This window comes from Amphiura filiformis, chromosome 1, assembly GCF_039555335.1.
Source record: "Amphiura filiformis chromosome 1, Afil_fr2py, whole genome shotgun sequence".
NCBI lineage: Eukaryota > Metazoa > Echinodermata > Ophiuroidea > Amphilepidida > Amphiuridae > Amphiura > Amphiura filiformis.
The window spans coordinates 70521859-70543234 of NC_092628.1; the positions used below are offsets into that span (position 1 = coordinate 70521859).

The 21376-nt window shown below is 36.4% G+C and overlaps 1 protein-coding gene across 1 annotated transcript; it reads right to left on the bottom strand.

Annotated features, from left to right (window-relative positions):
- Positions 1-103: 103 nt before the first annotated feature.
- LOC140162694 (adhesion G protein-coupled receptor L3-like) lies at positions 104-19930 on the bottom strand. Its single transcript, XM_072185971.1, has 20 exons — positions 19802-19930; positions 17984-18151; positions 16414-16701; positions 14168-14574; positions 13437-13469; positions 11959-12073; positions 11589-11711; positions 10483-10579; positions 9803-9902; positions 8416-8480; positions 7582-7711; positions 7050-7147; positions 6573-6675; positions 4765-4912; positions 4119-4182; positions 1969-2035; positions 1285-1370; positions 1036-1156; positions 601-642; positions 104-374 (listed from the first exon to the last, which is right to left on the bottom strand). Exons 1-20 carry the CDS (start codon positions 19872-19874, stop codon positions 267-269), a joined length of 2436 nt encoding a protein of 811 aa, XP_072042072.1. The 5' UTR covers positions 19875-19930; the 3' UTR covers positions 104-266.
- Positions 19931-21376: the final 1446 nt, after the last annotated feature.

Sequence of the window (21376 nt, forward strand, 5' to 3'; positions counted from 1 at the left end):
TATAGTTTCGTATAGTTTGGTAATGTTTTATACATGTTCAGGGGCCACAACAAATCTTTCACAACCTTTCATGATGTTTTCACCCTGGAACATGTATTAAACATTATAAAACCCTAAGAAACTATAAGTAACCTTAGTGTATACATGTTGAGGGGCCAAGTGGACTTATGGTCTTCTTGCGCTCAGGTATTCACTTGTAATCCTATTTATACATTGTACTTTCAAAAACAGAAGCATTTTGCTTCTAATCTGCTTCCGATATTCATTTAGTTATCTCCGAGTCTGTTCTCCAATGTACTCATCTTCGTAGACGATATGGCTTCGGTACTCGTTGCACTCACTTTACCACGCTTAATTGCAAATGCCTTTTTAACCTAAATTCAAAGGGAGCAACAGAAAATTAAAGTTGAGGCTTTCTTTCAGTGTTCAAAAGATGCTAAATATATATTTTGTATAAAATGTTGATCTAAATTGGCAATAGTTTTGTTTATATACGATTTAAGACGAACGATTGATTGTTTGATTGATTGGTTGATTTATCGATTGTGTGTGTGTATTTGCGAGTTAATTCTTTTAACCTGATATAAACATGTTTCTCACCTCAGCATTCAGAACGCAGTAACAGATAAATATAAATATACCCTGTTGTAATAAAACATATTGACATGGCATTATTATTGCATCAAGATGTTCATATTCGGTAATTGGCATAAATAACTCATTATCTAATAATGTTAATAAATAAATCAAATTAGTAAATAAATTTTGAATTTATATAGCGCATTAATTTTGTCCAGAGGATTCAAATCTGATGGCATTACGCAAATGAATTATTATGACATGCGTGTAAATCGTTAAACCACTGTTAGAGCGGCATTTTCCTCACCATCAAGATCATTTAAGAATTTTGGAAGTATTCTACAAATATGATCATTTTTACGAAGATTTCCGGACCATGCTGGAAATAATACATTATTCTAGTAAATCTGATATTACTTTTACGGTGAGCTAGTATGCACAAAGAGAAAGAAGTACCTGTGTTGCAACCAATATCCCATAGAGATATTCAAAAGCAACGTGGAAATTAACCAACAGTCCAAATACCCATGGTAATCCAAGGATAGGCGTCATAATAGCCACAGCTCGGAACGCCGTTCTGATAATACAAACAGAAAATGTACTTTTGAAATGAAATTTGGTACCCTGTCGATATAATTATAGATTAATATTACAGATCAAAATTTTTCAAGCAAAAGAAAATGTCAGATAAAACTATATTCTTACTTGAGTTTGTCCACCTCCGATTTATCTGTATTCATCTTCAGATTCATGAATGTACGCATAACAATTCCCAAGATCATTATGTTTGCCTATATTGAACAAGAAATACGGACACACGTTATTTTTCAATTCCCTTCACTTTGTTTAGAATATTTAAAAATATTTTAGAAGAAACAAAATATACTAAAATCAAAACTTATTAGGCCTAAATAATAGTTTCATTGGGCTATTCCATTTAAAACCCACACTACCCCTGTGGAAGATTTAGCTAAAGTCTGCAACAGATGGAGTATCAATTTTAAATAGAATAGACAGTTGGGTAACTTCCATTTGTAATACCCACTCCAGTTGTGGAAGACATAGGCATACCCATAATACAGGGGGAGTATGGGTTTCAAAATGATTACCTCTGACCAATTACATTTAAAAAACATACTCCCCATGTGGTAGATATTTCCAAAATCTTCCACAGGGGTAGTGTGGATTTCAACTGGAATAGCCCATTATTACCGGTCAGTGACAACAGCCAAGTACATAAAAACATAAGATTGAAGCTTAATTTCGCGTAAAAATAAAATAAAGAAAAATTTGAATATTACAAGGTTCTTATTTATTCGCCAAGACATGGAGTATATAATATACCTTTATCGCGTACTGTGTAATTAACATATCAAAAGACACACTTACTGAAGTAACAAACAAAACAGGTCCAATAAACGCCCAAATAACGCCTTTTTCTGGTGAAATCCAGCAGCTGGAAAACAAATCATGTGTAAATATCGATACAACCTATCAAATTGATTACAATCTACAGCCTGTACATAATAGATACGTTGGCAAGTTTCAGTAATAAGAATCTTGTGCGGTTTGCGATATCTTCAAAACCGCACAGACAATTTTTGTATGGTCCTGCTAATGAAAAGCAGGGATTTTCAATTATAAACAGAGAGGGGCTTTTAATTGGCAAGGTTCTGCAATAAGAATAAAGAGGGCGTTGATGCTGCCAACTAAAAAAAGGGATTTTCAAGTAAAATGCCCTTTCTAGTCTATTATGTCAAACCTTACAATAACGCACATCCCTCCTTTGCAATAGCAGCACCACAAAGCAGGGATTTTCAATTACAAATAGAGAGGGCCTTTTAATTGGAAAGTTTAGGTCATAAGAAAAGAGAGGGCGTTTTGTCTGCACTGGGCCCCAGACAAACGAGAACCTAGACCAATGACTTTGACTCGCGTAGTGAAGCCGACACTGCTTAGCAACGAATTTGACAAGGACGCATACCCGGACGCAAACAAGTAGACATGTTCGCGTCTATGGAACATGTTGCATTTGACGCGGCGATAACGGCGCAGTAATCACGCAAACGAGCGCGTCAAACATATATGCGATATTTCTTCGCGCCTAGTAACCCCGTCAATCCGTCAATATCACCTTGGATACGGGGCTTCACCTCCCGCTGTGGTAAAGGATGGGCAGTAATAGGTCTAGGTGGTATGTCTATGTACTGGCGCCGCCATCTTGTGCGGTTTGCGATTTCTTCAAAACCGCACAGACAATAAGGCGCTTCCCAGCAAACACAAAAACGTTTTAAAAACGTTTTAAGTAAGTTGTATTTTGGTTTAGGTAAAAACGTTTTAATAACTTTAAAATGCCGGGTTATATAAAGTCATGAAAACGTTTTTAAAACGTTATTGCAAATATTTTGGGCAAACATTTTTCGCAAAATATTTTTTCAACCCCATAATAACATTATGTTTAGAATGTTTTGTATCAGGTGTTCAAGAATGTTTTTGGAATGTTATTAAAACGTTTTTATACCCTTTATATAACCCGACATTTAAACGTTTTCTGTAAAACATTTTTGTTTGCTGAGCAGTAGATTATCAAAAATGTTTTTAAGGTTATGAAAACGTTTTATACTCTTAATATACCCTTTATATAACCCGACATTTAAACGTTTTCTAACAACCTTTTATAACCTTTTGCGAATGATGTCGAAAACGTTTTGTGTTTGCTGGGTTCCAATGAAAAGCAAGGATTGTCAGTTATAAATAGCCTGAAAGGGCCTTTAAATTGGCAAGTTTCGGTATTAAGAAAAGAGAAGGCGTTTTGTTTGCACTGGGCACCGCCATCTGGTGTGGTTTACGATTTCTTCAAAACAGCACAGACGATTACTTTAGGGCCAATGAAAAGCAGAAATTTCCAATCATAGAGAGAGCCTTTTAATTGGCATGTTTTGATAATAAGAATAAAGAGGGCTTGCTGCTGTCAACCAAAAGAAGGGATTTCAAGTTGTGGCGCTGCTATTGCAAAGGGCGTTGGTGCTGTCAACCAAAAGAAGAGATTTTCAATAATTGTGGCGCTGTTATTGCAAAGGAGGGATCTACGTTGTAAAGTATGACATAATAGACTAGAGAGGAAAAGAAGGGAATTTCAATTTGTGGCGCTACTACTGCAAAGGAGGGATCTACGTTATTGTAAAATTTGACATAATAGACTAGAGAGGGCGTTTTCTTTGTACTGGGCGTCACCATCTTGTACGATTACATGGACGGGGGCTGTGAACTCTCAAGACCTTAATATGATTCTGCACTACCAACGTCCAAATTGGGTAGAGGATCAACTAGTCAACATTTAGCTGCCACCCGCTGATAACGGAGAAGGGTTTCTCCGAAATATACGGAACAATAAAGTGGCTGCTGAAGACTTGTTTATTTCCAATTTTCAAAACCAGCAAATGAACATTGTTATAATTTTATACGCACTAAAATATCAAGATCAATTCTATATCGCTTTATATTATTGCATTTATATAATCAAACATCTTTGCCTTTACCTTGTTTCATTATACTGGTCAAAACGAATTCCAGCTGTAATAGCCACTATGACAATAGGTACACCTGGGGGTATGGAACAGAGCAGTATTAAATTATTTCGTTACACTTTTTAAACCATTAGCACCCCATCACACGGTTGTTTGATGCGATAATTTATCAAATTTTCTAACAAAACATTATAATAATGTTCAATTCTAAACCGGGACAGTACCAACAACTACCATACTTATATGTACATATATTTCCAGCTCTTTTTAACATAGATTGTCGTTTCTTTTCCAACTTATTCATCTAAAATGTATATTTGTGTGCACATTGAGGGCGCTATTTACATATATTTTAAATTTAATTTAGCCAAATAATATAAGTTATTCCTAACCTTTCATGATAAAAAGTTTTTCGAAAATTTCGTTGTTACTTGTTACTCTTTTTCTGATGTTTTAATGCCTTTATACCAGTATCTACCCCTTGTAAAGATGAAAACACGATTTAACATGTTTAAGATAGTGCCATCAGTGTTCACCTTTTCTTAAAAATAACGTAGTTTTACATGCTATCAAACAACCGTGATCACTCATACAAATAACAAATTGATAATTTCTTACTTGGATTCAATTATTCATTTGACACAGAAATCTTACATACCCCATGCAAAGGCAAAGAAAGGGATAAATTTTGGTGTCTTTACGCTCGCTGTTGTTTTTCTGTAGAGTAGATAGCCTTCAACTAACATCCACATGAAAGCTACCAGGAACAAGTAATGCAAGATCACGGCAAAGGCCTGGCAGAGACTCTGTCAACAGAAAGGTATAAGACATAAGTGCCGGTTACCCTCGTACATGATAGATATGTCTAATGACTACCATTTTGATGGTAATTCATAATATATTAGTCCGGTGGCAGAGCAAGGTAGGTTGATTCTGCTAGCTCAAGTTTTTTTCTTTGTTGATTTTTGTTCTAATATCAAATATGGGTGCTACAATACGAGATTCCGAGGGGTATAAATTGGGCAAATCGAGATATCGAAGGTAAGGTCAAAGTAATACAGAGGTCCAAATTAAGCTAAATTAAAAACTGGTCCAATTTTGTCCAATTTAGAAAATATATAGTTTAAATACCTACGACTTATCGTTGTGGGATTATGAGCAAAAAGGTCGGAGGTTAAAAAGAGGTTAAAAAGTGAACTCCACGGGGTTTGAAACAGAAAAAAAAAACTTTTTTGATCTCAAATTATTCTTCCTGTGATAATAACTATAATAAAGAATAGTTTGACCCATCCATCTAAAATGACTCATTAGCTAGGTAACACAGCAAAATAGGTTATTTCCAATAGACTCCTATTGATGACGACATACCGGTATTTCCCCTCAACGATTACCTAGGTAACGAGTCGTTACAGATACTTATAACTATCATAATTAGAATTGAAATAACAGTACTAGCAATTTGAGACCATGTTTATCAAGATTGGAGCATTTGATCTACAAGTATTTTAGCCCCTGTGACCTTTTGGTTTATAACTCCGGAACGATGAGTCGAAGGTAGGTCAAACTATACGTTTTCTGAATCCTTATGATCAGAGGAATATTTTGGTATGGTTTTAAACACAATTCGGCAGTTTTTATAGCAGTACTATATAAACTTTGACCTTGGAAATCTTGAATTACCTATCCCATAATCTCATTTTATACCACCTAGAATAATAATCAGCAAAGAAAAACACTTCCTAACTGCCAAACCCATCTGACCTGATAAAACAATAGTTTGCAGCTGGACTACATCAAATCCATTAGGTCGGGGAAGGTCATTGAATTGAAAACCGAATTAAAAAGAATAGTTTGCGTATGATGTCCTGTCAACCGGACCAAAAATGCGGTACTACGCAGGTCAGCAACCAATCACGTCGCGCCTTTGCCCTGACGTCAGACTCAAACTAGTCTTTTTAATTCGGTCTTCAATAATAGATAGCCCAGAGGCTCGATAGAAACAGGCCTAAGATCATACATCCAAGTTTAGGCTATAACCTATATAGAGCCTGCCTATAAACCTTGGACGTCCAAGATTACATGTAATCTTGGACGACAAAAAGTTTAGGCTATAACCTATGTATATTGCCTAAACTTGGACGTCCAAGATTGCATCTTGTACAATCAAAATTCGACAATCTTCGCCGTCCCATAATCGTATGCATGTGTTGAGCCTTTCGGCAATTCACAAGGGTTATCATTACACGTCACGGACTTTAAAGAACAAGAAAATTATTTCTAGGACGCGTATTTTGATTTATACACTGATATGCTTATGTATAAATCGATAATAAAAATATAATCGTGGCCTAGAAAGAATTTTCTTGTTCTTTAGAGTCTGTGGCGTGTAATCATGACCCTTATGAATGGTCAAAAGGCTCAACGCACGCATAAGATGAGTGCTGGAAATGGATAAATGTTTCTTACCTTTTTGGCTACGTTACCAGGTGCAGTAATGAATATGATAAATGCCAATGCCAAAGATGCACACAGATTGGTATGAACTTTGATGGATAGAGATTTCATCAACCTGTAGCAAGAATAGAAGCACTTTTTAGCATCGGAATATTGAATATTCCTTTAATTATACCACCAATAAAAAATCAAAGCTAGGACTCTTTATATGAAACAGCGGTGCTAGCAAATAGTGATTACAATTAGGCATATAAAGGATGATTTAACATTCAAATGGTAGATGCAAAAATATGTATTTATATCAATTATAGCTGGCGTACACCATTTACACAATTTAGTAACACATGAACTGGTGAAAGATTACTTCGATATAGACATCACGATATTCCATTGTACTAAAGGGCCGTCTAACGAAGGATTACCGGTCACAGTACTAGAACACTTTAATTCAGATCAATTTCAATTTGTATCTTTCATAGAGCAACTTACCTTAAATAAATGTAAACGAAAACAGTAGCACAAAGGCAGACGATGGATAACCCACCAAGTACCTTACCCAGATAATTCAACACATTGCTGTGTTGGTTCTGTAGAGACAAGGCAATTTTTGTATGATTTGACATTATTAATATTATAAACTGTGGAATATATGTGATTGCACAGCGAGACTCCCGGGGAAGAGACTTTACTTTTCTACAAAAAGCTGAAAATCACTACCAATACGAATGTTTTGATGCCGTGAATGCAGTATACCTCAAAGATGCACTAGTGCACATATTTAGCTACTACGCGTGATTAGACGTTTTTTTGTAATTGTTCTTGTCAGATCTCTTTGTATTCAAAAAAGTAATTATACACTCCAGCTAGTTGAATTTTTTTTTTCGAGATTTGGACCTATACGACAGAACGGATATTGACAACGCGTAATGCTGTATGTTACCATGTTCAAGACAATGTACGCCTGTGCCATATTGGACATTTTGCTATTTATTTATCACATAAAAAAGACGGATTACGATACCATTGGTATCTCCTGAAGTTGCATAAGGATGGCAAAGTTTGTAGTATGATCACAATAACATGAACATGATGAAGTCACTTGATCGGCTGCTTCGACTACCAGTACATGGCATCCTTCCTCACTCCAAACACTACGAAAAAAGTACAGATTTCTCACGTTTATCGAAATTGTTAGATACCGCTTTACTAGTTTATACATTGTTTCATGTTATAAAGTTATAAAGTTATTTATACTAAGGTCTTGCATACAAATGTCTACAAAGTAATTCTGAAGATATTTCAGAAATCCACTTTTTTGAAATACATTAGATCAAAGAGCAGCCAACTTCTCTCATTTCACAATCGTATATAATCATATCAGTTAATTACCTTTTATTTAGCAAACAAACCATTTCTCCGCATCTTTACGAATGATCAGGGCGCACATAAAAATAAAATAATGTGGAAATAGGAGTATAAACTGACCAGTAGATACCAGTTGTAGTCCTACTAATTCATGGCATATTGGATAGCCTAGGTGAAAGTTAGCCCATATTTGCAAGACTATCCTTGCCTTCAAGGTGAAACAAACCTACTCATGTTACCCTCTGGCCATGGTCTGACCTGCTGTCAGATCTTTCCCAAGGAAAGATGGCATTCCAATATTCCCCTTTAAAGCTGACCGAGGTGCAAATTGCGCCGGAAAAAAAAGATTTAAAAAAAGTTTTAACACCATAAATATTCCCTCACGAGTACTTGGTTTAAGGTGGCGCCTCGGTCGCGCCGGATCTGGTGACAAATTTCCCTTATTATATTGACCATAGATTGACACATAAAGCATCTACACTCTGTTTACCTTTCATGTGCATTCCAAAACCCACATTGGACCTGAGCTTGTTCATTATCACCAACTATGCCAACCTGTAAAAATTAATTCAAATATATATTTTGTCAAGAATGTGTCATTTTTATTCACGTGCGGATATTATACACATACACACCTGACTGTAGAAATGTACGCACATAACCCCACCCATCTCCCCTCCCACCTTATACAAAGACTTGGAGATGACCCTCGCTGACACCTTCCCACCACATCCTAGTAGCTGATGGTCGGGCTGAATGGCTGATGATGGTACACTTGCATTTTTGAAAACACATTTCTATTTTGTTTATTTATACGGAGACATAGATCGGATCCATCGTAATTCGGACTAACGTAGATGACAACCATAGTCAGCATTTAAGAAGTACTGATTGCATTCATGCATGAAGCCGTGACCATTAAAACTAGAGAGCTTCTATTACTGAATTTGCCTGACTTACTTCTAACTCCAGAAAAATGGAGGACTAATTTTCTTGATTAAAAGATCAAAATAGAGAATGAATACATTTGCTTTAGTGTCAAATTGAAATTCTGACTACTAATAGGAGTGCTGAATGCTGATCAATATTGCCAATTAAGTTTGGTGTCGAATATTTCTAAATGTGTGTGTGTTTCAAGAGTATTTTACCCAGAATGTACTACATATACATCAATTTACCATGAAGTAGTCATATCTTTCAGCCTAACCGCGTTTAATATACACCAACAAACTCGTGTAAAGGTTTCTTGAGGAATAGGATATGAACCCGGGACTTTTACTCTAAGACTATATTACAGACCATCGCTCTTACCAACTGAGCTATTGAGGAAACCAGTGGCATACAATAAGCCCATTATTTCATATATTTACCCCCAGCTTCTTTAGCGACCTCACTAAGGCAATGGAACCAAATTTGCTCGATATTTTGATCGACTGACGATGCATGGTTGATTCCTAATTGTAGCAAATATCAATTGAATATAATGTATTGTATTGACCAATAATATGTTACTATTATTTTTAAGTCAATAGCTCATTAATAACAAGTATAGAATTGCGTCGATGGTCGATCCAAAATCGAACACATTTGCGGTGCATAAGGAGAAATAATATTTTACTTATTTCTAACAGTTAATTTGATAACTCAGTTCTTCAGGTAAATTATATCACTGGATATGGTCCAAATTATTATTTCCATTTTGTTGTGATTCATTGTTATTTTTACCTTCTCAAGTGTACCCTTTACAGGTCAATTGAAATCCATTTGTAAGCTTTTATATATGTATTTCAGGTTCAGAAAACAATTCAGGTAGCAGTGTAAGTAACTTGCCTTCTAAAAAACTTATGTTGGCATTCATTATTCCATGCCATACTTACGGTATTATAATCCATCTTGAATTCGACCTTAGCCGACTCTTTGTTGCCATTAACAACGGCTGAAAGCGAGAGAATTCCACTGGCAAGCTGACTACGACTGCTTCATTAAGAGATCGATAAGAATAAAAAACACAAGGATTAATAAAGTGAAAATTGCCCTGATTAATGTTTTATTGGATATATTTCGTCAATAATTAATGAATATATTTTTAATGGATTGATGTAAAAACCAACACTCAAGCTTGCGTGGCATTCAGAATTACTCATGGATCAAATTGTATTCACAATATTTAAAATTGTAATATATTACCCATATCTAAGAAATAAGTTGAAAAGAGCTCGGCTCGTAACAAATTATGCATAAATAGGTAAACAATAATATCAATAGGCCTAATGTGCCATTTTGTGTTAATAATATTCTGGATATTCTTGCATTTTACCGCCTATAGTCAAACGGACCCTAGCAAATATCACTGGCATATACTGAAATATTTTCAATGAAACTGAGCTATGGGCTTCCAGTGGTATTCTATGAATATGCGTCAAACTACAAATTATCCCTTTGTCATATTTTCTAGACATTTCAACAACATTTGTTATAAAAAACATTTACGTGATAAAGTGCCATCAAACATGTGAAATTGGTGTTCGCGATTGTTCAATTTAATTTCGAGTCCTACCTTGATTCATCTGTTTCATAAGGGTTTGGGGCCTCCGCCTTGTCAGATTCTCCTTGACTAGAAGAGGCTAGATAGTATGCAACTATGCCAATAGGCCCTAGCGAGACCAAATTAAACAAAAAACATATTAATAAACCCTATAAATGAATGATTGCACTGTACTCTTGTTATATTGCATTATCCAACCACCAATAACATTATTATTTTGAAGGAAGGCCACGGTTTGTTGATGGCATGTAAACTGTTGTCATTTTAAAGAAAAGTTGAACAATGATGGCGCTATTTATCTTAAATCTTGTTTGCATCTTTAGAACATCAGAAAAAAGACTAACAAATGGCATGGACTTTTCAAAAAACTTTTTATCATGAACAGTAAGGAATAACTCATATAATTCGGCTAATTTCAATTTAAAATGTATGTAAACAGCGCCCTCAATTTTCACACAAATGTGCAGTTTATAGAATAAAAATTACCGCAAAAAACAGAAAAAAATGAATAATATGATATAGAAACGAGAATCTATGTTACAAATAGCTGTAAAATATATGTGTGTATTAGTGTGATAAATGTTGATATTGTCTAGAATTGAACATTATATAATGTTTTGTTAGAAAAATTAATAAATGATCACATCAAACAATCTGGCCAGGCTATCGGTAACATTGACGAATCAACACGCGTCCTGTCCATATCATGGATCAACACGCGTCCTGTCCATATCATGTGGTTTGGGAAATATATCATATTCCTCTTAAACATGTTAAAGTATACTGAAGAGTAAAAGCTTCCCCTTCACACATGGATAGGTCCGTAAATTAGATCTATGCTTAATCATGTTTATACTACGCCCTCACCAAAAACCATGTCATTCGAGAACCAACCTGCCCATGTTGGTTCTCGGGTGTGATATTGGTTTTCAGAGTCCATAGTAAAAGGAACATAGTAGAGTTATACCACACCCAGACTAATGAATTTTACAACTTGCCAAATTTGGTTTGCTGCTGACAATCGATGTGAGACAATAATGTTGTGTTGTTGAGACAATACTGCACTGTTGTGTTGTAGAGACGATACTGCATTGTTGTGTTGTTGTGTTCAGTCTTACCTGCTTCTGTCAATGAGCCACTAGCTATTTTCAGCGTAGTCTGTTGATTCTCGCTACTTCCACCAGGCATGAATTTATAATTATCTACGGCTGCTGCAGAGTCAAACTTGACAATTTCAATATCTATAAAATATAGGCCGTTAAAAAAACACAATTATTATGTGCTTCATACAGCAATTTTGGTACATCGAATTTGGGTGCATTTTGTTCAATTTAAAGTTGAAGCCTTGACAGTGGTTTGTGAATAACTAAAAGAACTCGTGATCATGGTGATAAGGCTTCAACATGATTGACATTACCTGAAGATATCATTGTTTCCGATAACATAATGACACTGCTAAATGGTCAGTTCCAATTAACAATAACTTACCAATATCTCCTTGAGTAAGTTGCAGTGGTTGATTAACTTCAACAGCATCCAAAGCTGCAAAAAGCTGATCATTTAACTCTTCCAACTTTTGCATTTCTTCCATGGATCCGCGGTTCTAATTCAAGATATGAAAAACATTTTATATGCCAGTGGCGTAGCGTGAGTTTAGGTGTTTGATTCCGGCACTGAAGCGCTAGTCATTTTTTCTAAGGAATTTCTCACATTTTGACTCTGCTGGGAGGGCAGGGGATTTGCCATTTGGTCTAATACCATTCGGTTTAATATCCATTTCGACTACATCCATTTCTTCTAAACCCATTAGGTCTATATCCACTACGTCCAATAATCATTTAGTCCTTTATTCATTTGGTCCGATAACCATTTGGTCCGATAACCATTTAGTCTAATAACCAATAAGTCTAAAACCATTTAGTCTAACAACCATTTAGTCTAATACTCATTTGGTCTACACACCATTTAGTCTTACATGCATTTAGTTTATTAATAAATAGACGAAATGGTATTAGACTAACTGGTTATTAGACCATACGAGTATTAGACCTAACGGTTATTAGACCAAACGGTTATTAGACCAAATGGTTATTAATGAAATATTAGACCAAATGGTTATTAGACTATATGGTTAGTAGACATACCGGTTATTAGACCAAACAATATTAGACTAAATGGACATTAGACTATATGATTATTAGACTAACTGGCAATTAGCCTTTCTGGTAATAGACCAATTGAATATAGACTAAACGGGAATTACACGAAATGGTATAAGACCAAATGGCAATAGACCGGAGGGCACAGGGTCACTATGACACCATGACATTACACACTTAAAACATTTAAAGACCAACGATATTTAACTTATAAACTGCTTGCAAATGCAACCTCCATTGCTTCCCCAATCCATCTTTTTAAGATCATCAACCACCTCTGCTCTTCTCCCATAGACTCAGCTTCTCCCAACCCATTCAAGCCTCACTCCAATCTCAATAGCCTTCTCTCTTGATATAACTTTCCGAAAGCTCACGATCTGCCAAAGGTCTTTTTACCCATTAAGTTTTCCCAGCCTGTGGAACTACCTGCCTGAGGATGTTATTAAATGTACCTCCCTATCAGCCTTTAAATCTGCTGTCTCCACCTCGTGTAACAAGGTTTCCTTTTTTATTTCATCCATTTCGTTTGATCTCCTTTTATTTCTCCTGTCCACCTGTCCTTATCCTTGTGTATTTTTTTTATGTTATGGGCATCCCTTTAATTGTTTTCACTATCATGACTATTGCGTTTGTCCAGGCTTTGTAGCCTATCGTTATAAATAAATGAATAAATATACATTCAAAACTATACGATATTATTTTCTCGTGTAATTATTTAGATGGTTGGGTATTAGTTTTTGTTGGTAGCAAGCTGAGCAAAAAATCAACAAAAAAATCAACAAAGTATTATAATGATACTAAACTTACCCCTTTACTTTGACTGTCTCCAAGGCCCGTATTCTTGAATAAGATTACCGAGAAAAAAAATCGAGTTATGTAAATTGATGAATTTACAAATTATTTATCATATTCAGTAATATTCACATATATTTCCATACAAGACATTTACAAAGAACCGCTAAAGTCAAAGCGAGCATTTTTCAAATGCAAAAAATAAACAAACATTATGGAGCTCGTGAATTTCTAAAAAAATGAAACTTGCATAATTAAAATGATCAAGAAGTCAAAACCTAAAGCCGAGACAAAAGACGATGTTCGGGGAAATAAGTTTTAATCGCATTTAGAGATGTGTTTTCTTTGATAAAGGTCCACCACCTCGACCATATGACATCTTTTCCCACTCATCCATCTGGAAATGTGGGAGGGGACCGGACACTTTGGTCTGATTTGTCAAAATATTGCTGAAAGAACAAATAATGGGTAATTTTGCCAAAAAGCGCGGAGACACATTCTAGTGCTGCATGTAGGATTGCCGCCCATCTACTATTAATTAAGAATATGCCATACATGTTTAGCTTCCCCACATTGTGTGACTTTCCTATCATAAAATACCATACGTAAGTGCCTGAGATGTCAATTCAAATTAATATAGGGCCTATGTGTGAAGGCTGCCCCTTGATATATATCAGGCCTCATAAATTATAGACAAGTCATGTTAACGCTACTATAAGTGCCCGAAAAGAAATAATCTAGCTTACCGTTATCTGGTCCCGTATCTTTTTGCTGCATCCATTTGGTGATGAACAAGCTTTGGACGAACCTGGGTTGCTTGCGACTGTGGTCGGTTTGGTAGAGGCTTGCTTGTTAGTTGCTGTAGTAGCTGCTGTTGTTTCGACAGTAGTATGTGAACCCACCACAGTGGTCGGGTTGACAGATGTTTGCTTTGCAGATGTCGTGCCATCAGTTGTTGTTTCGGCAGTAGTGTGTGACCCCACCACAGTGGTTGGGTTGACAGAAGTTGGGTTTGCAGATGTCGTGGCATCAGTTGCTGTTCCGGCAGTAGTATGTGAACCCAACACAGTGGTCGGGTTGACAGAAGTTGGCTTTGCAGGTGTCGTGGCATCAGTTGTTGTTGCTTGGTCGGGTGAAATTGTGGTCACTGCTCCTAAATTTATGATATGACAAATTTTGAAAGCAATCAAAAGAATAAGGGATGAACATTCGCACGATTGATGATGTTCCTGGCTCCTGGATTTGTAGATATTTTCCATTGTTATTCTTGTTAGAAGCCAGCATTTGAGTTAATTAATATTAAAGCATTATGAGTGAATGTTCTTAGTAGCTCTTAGTGATCCAGTATATAAATTTAAAATGGAAATAAGTCTAATACTGGAACTCGGTTTTTGCAACTTTGCTACGTTGCGTCTGGCCAGGGGCGTAGCAAGCGGGTGGACAGTCCATTGGCCTCAAGGGTTCAGGGGTTAACATTAGACAATTATTATAATGTGTTTACACGCTTGTGCATGATGAAGAACAATGTACAAACTGGCTATTTACGTTACACGTATAATAATATATACAGAGATGCCACTCAGTTTCACTCAAAAAACCTGAAACTTATTTCATAAATTGGTTCTATTTTGGAAACATTGCGTTCCTAGCGGCAAGTTTGCGTAAAAGTTGGCAACTATCTTATTTTTGTTAATTTGGGTATGCTCAACTCGAATCTGTGACCCTCAAAAAGACCCCAAATGACCCCATAGGATCGTATAGAGGGCAAAAATTTATTTCATTTCAATAACATATTCAAATATGTCAAATTATGCGTCTGGCCCCACGGATCCCTGAAATGTAATGTTTGTGCGTGTACGACCTATCGTTAAAACTTTATGGGGCACAAAAGGTCACAGGTCGATTTGATTTTTGTCTACAGTAGAATTCACCACGACCTTTGCAGGACTTAAACCCCATTAAAAGCTATTAACCAAGATAACACTCATTGAAAACAGCTCAACTATGTTAAATCAGACATTCTCTGGTTAAATCCACACTCACATGTTTCTGTTTTTAAACAGAAACATGTGCGATATTGCAATAAGCTGGTATTATAGTTTCAGTTTGGTAAACGATTATAAATCAAACGCAAGGTAACAATACTGTGTGGGTCTTTGTTTTCGAAATGAGACAATAGTCTGCATATTGTTAACCAGCATTCTTGAAAATGAGAAACATAATGGTTGTAGACTTAACACGGTTTGGATATAATTTCATTTTTTTTTATGTTATCTGTCGTTTACATATCCTTCCTAAAACACCAAAGTGCGAATATTTCCAAACACCTAAATTAGCTAAATATTTAGGACATGTTACAAAACTATATTTTCTAGAATTCCAGAGAGTACTTGAAATATTGGCCGGTTATTTTTCACACAGTGACGTTAACTAGGCAATGCCCTTCACCTATAACATACACTAAAACACCAAAGTGCGAATATTACGTGCAACTATATTTTCTAGAATTCCAGAGAGTACTTTAAATATTGGCCGGTTATTTTGCACACAGTGACGTTAACTAGGCAATGCCCATATAATATAACATACACTGTTTGTAGAGGTCACGCGTCAATGGTGTATTGACTGTGTATTATGTATAGGAAAATGAACAATAACTGCAGTATGATCACTTCCAATGTCAACTCAACTGCATACTCTTACATCTTTGACAGAGTTGCTCTATTTTTAATTCACTGGGGTGTGATCAATCTGATTGGCTGTTCTTCCACCCCCGCTCCTATGACGTTACACCACTAGTTGGCCCCTGTAGTGTAACCTAATGTGACCAAATATAATTGTCATCCCTTCTTCGAAATTATTCTTTCTTTCGTATTTTGGTTTCTTTGTTTCTTCCCCCATGCTTGCCTGAATCTCCATACTTTCTTACTTTTAATTCATATCCAAGTTCAAACCAGGTTAAAAAACAAACAAATACAATATTATTACTTACTAATATCACACCCCATGGTTGAAAACTTCCAAGTTGCGCCTAAGTGGTGTGTTGGTTTTAAACCTATACTATCGATGTCATCAACTGTAAGATCTCCTGTAGCCGTATCGGTCAAAGTAACCAATGGCGTATCCACACCCTTTTTCCCCAAAGAAATCGTGTCGGTGGTATCATCAATGGAGAGCCAAAATGAAGTATGTATCACATTACAGGCATTGTCGGTGACGACCGAGGTTGGTGATCCGGCTGGAGATGTGATTTCACAGGTGTTTGCAGTTTTTCCGATTGCTATAGAATGCAAAAGTGGTGGAAATGCAAACATAACTAATATATAAATGTAAATGAACCTGGACGTGACCAGTGTTGAAGGACAAATAACAATAAAAACCTTATAGGGCTCAAGCACTCCCCAGTGCAGTGTAAACATATTAACACGGAACGACCAGCTGAAGATCATGGCAACGTTTGTTCGTTTGTTTTTGTCGAGCGAGTTAAATGCTGGCTTCAAGTGCAAGTTGTGTATCATCATAAACATCCCCCGATCTCCTAATCAGAGTCTAAACGTCTTCATCATCATCATCAGTCGGCTGCGGAGCAGACAACAAGCTTTCTCCAACTATTGCGATCTTGGGCAAGCGAACAACTTTTGTTTGGCTGTTTGGCACAGCATCCCTTCAGTATCTCCCAGGAGTTGCTGGATACTGTAAGTACAGTGTGTGCGTAGCCGCCCCGGTTTCCTCTTCCCATGTGGTGGAATATAAAGGGCATATTCTTTCACATGCTCGTCGTCTTCAAGACGCAGTATATGACCGAGAAATTTGAGTTGATGAATCTTGACTCTGACAACCAGTGGAGTGGTGTTGGTCAGATTGTAGATGGCTTCATTTGTAATCCGATCCACACGCTTGATGTTTAACATGACTCTGTAGCAAGATGTTGCAAGGCATTGATCTTGTTTTCCATGTCCTTGATGATTACCCATGACTCACACCCGTACAGAAAGACGTAACACAAGTTGTCTCAAACAGCTTGATTTTTGTTTCGATTGGCAGCGATGGGCTTCTCCAGAGGCGTTAAAGTTTCCAGAAAGCAGCCCAGGCTAGTGCTTTTCTTCTTTTTTGGTCTCCAGCACTAGAGCCCATCTTGACACCCAAGTACTTGAAGTCTGTGACATGGTTGAGCGTTACAGTTTGCAGTCATATATTCTGTCTTAGGTGCGCTGATGACAAGGCCTAGATCTGCTGCTGCAGTTGCAGTCCTAGTAAGCTGCGACTGGGCACGGGCTATGGAATATTCCAAGAGGGCAATATCATCAGCAAATTCCAGGTCATTTAGTATCCTAGCAGGATACCTGCTTGGCCGACTTGGGTGGGTAACTATTCCAGCGTCAATTCCAGAAGTATTTTTATTCAGAAGGTAGGAACAGGAATGGTGCCAACACCTTACCAGAATAATAAGCAAATGCTCAAATCAAGTGAAGCACGTTTGAATGTTATTTTATAAAAATAAAAACTGTATTCGAAATTACTACAAAGGTAAGGCCGTTAATCAATAGTGGTAGTATACTCACATATTTGGTACATTCCTTCAATTCTTGTTTGTGTATCATCATTAAGAGCAATGTAGACTCCTTTATTATTCGGTGTCTTGACAGAAAATTCCACCACAGTCGGCGTGTCTAATTCTTGCAGACGCCAATCGAATGCGCTTGTGACAGTAGTTTCGATTTCTTGACATCCTACAAATAAGGTGAATTGCTACAATCAGGAAACATATGTTCATGTTCTTGTATATTTGTGTTTGTTGCGTAAATAGACCTACCATCAGTGCTAACAAGTTATCATAAAATTGATATTTTCGTATTAATATGCCTGATGGTCCTAACGTAAGCCAAACACTCATTCAATTAGATTAGAGACATGTCTTTTTTATATAATCTACGTAGCGTAGATGTCTTCAATTTTAATTTCAGATTTGGTTTTCCACCTGTCCAAATACATTTCGGCAATATGCTCCTTCGAAACCAAAATAATGTAAATTAGAAGAATTTTTTTTTAAATAATGTAAATTTTTAATCCCAGAAAGCTGTCAAATTTAAGACGGTCGGAAAATAGATATTATGTCCTATTAAGGTGGTACTACACCCCTTGATAAATTTGTGACTATTTTTGCATTTTTCTCAAAAAATAATAACACATTGGTAACAAACGTTATCTATATTATAGGGGCAAGAAATCCAGTTACTACACTGGAATTTCAATGACTCAAGACAAGCGGTACGTTATTTGTGATATTAAAAGAAAAGAGGTACAGCTAGAATGTACCTCATTTCATAACATACGTATAATGAACCACTTGTCTTGAATCACTGAAATGTCAGTTACGTAATTGGATTCCTTGCTCCTATGTTACCAGCGTGTAGTTATTTTGGAGAAAAATGCAAAAAAGCCACCTTTAAGACAACCTAAATATTACATATTTAAACTGCCGTCTTACCAGTGGCGTAACTTTGGGACAGGGTGCCCGGGGGCGAAAGTAGTTCGGGTGCCCCTAACCAAGGGTGTGCATGGTGCAGAGCTAATCAATTTTGGTATTGAAAGGCATACATGTATAGACCTACCGAATAACTTACAAATATAGTGTTTCAGATTAAATTTATTTCATGTTTCAATACAAGCTAATGCAGTGCATGTTAATAAAACAAAATGTTTTCATATTCTCCAATGTCTTTACTTTTGAAGACTCATCACTAGCAGCTACTAGCTGCAGTGACGTAGCTAGTGATTGTGGCGATCAGGGCAAGAATACAAAATACCCCTCTTCCTAAAACAATTGCGTGCAGGCGTGCAAAAATACCACTAATTTGGTATTAAATCAAGTTGAATTTAGGTCTTTAAAATGCCAATTTATGTTTCAATGCGCGAAGCGCGCGAAAAATTTTGTTTTGTTTTTTCATGCTACGGCGACCACCGAAGAGTAATTCTATGCATGGTGGGTAAAGGTTTCCACTTCTTTCCTATAACAAAGTATTATCGTGTCAAAGGCTATCCAGGCTTGGGTGCCCCTTAGCCCGGGTGCCCGGGGGCGCGGCCCCCCAGAGCCCATAGGAGTTACGCCACTGCGTCTTACCCAACGCTTACCAATGCATACAAAATGTATTCGAGTATCGATGGACTATGAAATAGCCCCTTTAAAACGAATATGTGATTCACTTAAATTTAGTGAGCATAACTAAAGAAATACTTTATTCCATTTGAAATAACGAAGTTTTAACTTTGATACAGCATAATTACATGTACTTTCGTTTTGTATCAAATGAACACAAACGACGGATTGTGTTTTTCTCTTTCTAATGCCTATCTTTATTTAACATTATTAAATAGTGTACCTGGAGCAGTTGCAAAGTTGATCGATGAGAAAACACCGAGGCAAAAATACACAACACGGTAGTATATCTCCATGGTTGAAATGATAGGGCCTAATAAAAGCGTTCTCGAATTTTCGACTGCACCACCATGTCCATTCACGGCATCAAATATTAAAACAAATGACAAATAAATTGGTAGCGCAGCACACGACAGAGAAAGTGCGTTTGCCTGGTTGATTTTTAACAAAAGAAAGCTCGTGTTGTCCAGAGTAAGAGGTTGATTGAGACAATATATACGTGCAATAAATTACTCTCGGAAATTACTTTGGTATTAATAATTTACAAAAATTTATTAAGGAACGTTTTAAACTTGATGAGACTGTAGATTATAATTGGAAATCGTTGGTTAGCGGTATGAAAATAACCAATCACCATACCAACAAATAACAAACATTATCGTGATAATATTATACATGTATTTGCTGTTTTCCAATATGTTACCCCATATTAATTCGTAGGCGCTCTTTAGCAAAGACATAGTTCATTGAATTTACAACCGTATGACAAAACAGGCGAAAATGGTAACTTTTTGCACGAGATTTGCAATTTAAAGAGAATTGGTCATTGCTCATTCTAGTGACGCTAGTATATGGATAATATAAGTGTGCTTTTCAATTTAATGACATAAAATTTTAAAAATATTGTAGGTAGTTGTCAACAGATTTTCTACATTCGCCTTGCTATAACATTGAATTGCGTTATCTGTTGACCTAGTGACGAAAAGTGTTTTTAGGGGAAGTGTTAGCTTTCGTTTTATTTATAAAAAAATTCTGATTGGATGAACAGAACACATGAGGTTTCGACAAAAACCAATCAAAGAGGCCCATTTTCAGCTAGAAGTTCCACAGGTTTTACATTGCTATGCACTCAACCGTCTAGTGTAATCAAAGACTGTGCGGAGACAATTCACTGCTTGCTTGAGAGCTCTTGGACGAAAATGTGTGCTCAGGTGTATCGAGGTGGAAACTGTGCGCATGATGGTTTATAATTTTTGTTTAGAAACCTTTCCATATGAATGCAGTAATAATGGTACTATCATAATTGTTGGAAGGTATGATGCAGAAAGGGAGAATACGCCGTGTGACGTAGTTAATCGGATTAACTACCATAGCAATGGATGAATACAATTTTGACTATACCGCCCTGCACTACAACGTTCACGCGGTATCGATGCATTGAACCATAGATGTCAAAGAAAGGCTGATCACTCGCACCTGTAAGGTAAGTATCTTTGAAAAGAGCGTTATTGCATACAATCTATGTTTGCTGACATACACATGTGATTAGTACAATCTGCTTAATCCGATTATGACGTCTAGTTAATCCGATTATGACGTCACTTCTACGGCGTATAGGTTCTTAAAGAGAGCCGTGGTCCGATTTTTCATGATCTGTTTTCTCTCTTATGTTGAAACCTACTATCAAAACAATATGTATGAGTTGTATTACTCCAGCGGTTTTGATAAGAGAGGCAACAAGAACTGTCTTTAAAAAAGATATGGATTGTTTTTATTTTGTCATTTTAATTACAATAAT